The sequence below is a fragment of the Sinocyclocheilus anshuiensis genome, unplaced genomic scaffold (assembly GCF_001515605.1).
Source record: "Sinocyclocheilus anshuiensis isolate Anshui unplaced genomic scaffold, SAMN03320099.WGS_v1.1 scaffold2766, whole genome shotgun sequence".
Taxonomy (NCBI): domain Eukaryota; kingdom Metazoa; phylum Chordata; class Actinopteri; order Cypriniformes; family Cyprinidae; genus Sinocyclocheilus; species Sinocyclocheilus anshuiensis.
In genome coordinates this window covers 5,198-5,903 of record NW_015551156.1, presented here as the reverse complement: position 1 = coordinate 5,903, position 706 = coordinate 5,198, and the positions used below count along the sequence as shown (strand labels likewise).

At 35.8% G+C, this 706-nt stretch overlaps 1 protein-coding gene across 1 annotated transcript in view; it reads right to left on the bottom strand.

Annotated features, from left to right (window-relative positions):
• LOC107663324 (gastrula zinc finger protein XlCGF7.1-like) overlaps positions 1–706 on the bottom strand; it is a 3,931-nt gene that overhangs the window by 2,854 nt on the left and 371 nt on the right. The window contains exon 2 of the mRNA XM_016453535.1: positions 656–698. Coding sequence (XP_016309021.1) covers positions 656–698 — 43 coding nt within the window. The remainder of the gene's footprint in view (positions 1–655; positions 699–706) is intronic.

Here is a 706-nt window from a genome sequence, read left to right as displayed (position 1 = left end):
CACCTCACACAATGAAGAACAGAATTAAAAATATAACTCAGTCTCTCTTAAAAGTGTTTCATCCTCAGCTTCCTGAACAAGAACAGTTTGTAAAAAAAAAATCTGCTTTACTTCATGAAAGAGTAAGCAAACTACAAGTGACACATGCATTAAAAGACAACTGAACACAATATGAAACTATGATATAATTATTATCATGAAGCAAAATGATAAACAAGAATACAAGGGAGGAACTCCATCTTTGAGTTGATCTGAATCTCACAGTGGAATCTGCTGGTTTTGAAGATGAACTTTATTCACTGTGAAAACTTTAGATAATGTTCCTTTGTCATGTCACTTGTAATGACAGATTTATCCAGATTATATATTTTTTGCTCGACACTGGCATTTTAGGCATTTTATGAGGACGCAACATCAGGTCTGAAAGTGCTGGATCTGAAGATGATCTACTTGTTTTCTGTATGTTTTGTATGTTTGTGTAGAGAAGATGAACGATTGAAACACTTCCCACATGCAGTGCAGTGATACGGTTTCTCTCCAGTGTGAATCCTCTCGTGTCTTTTCAGATTTGATGAATCACTGAATCTCTTGTCACAGTGTGAACACTTCTAAGGTTTTTTCTCCAGTGTGGATCCTCTCATGCAGTTTTAAACACTCTGCTGTAGTAAAAGTCTTTTCACACTCAAAGCACATGTACTCTCTCACA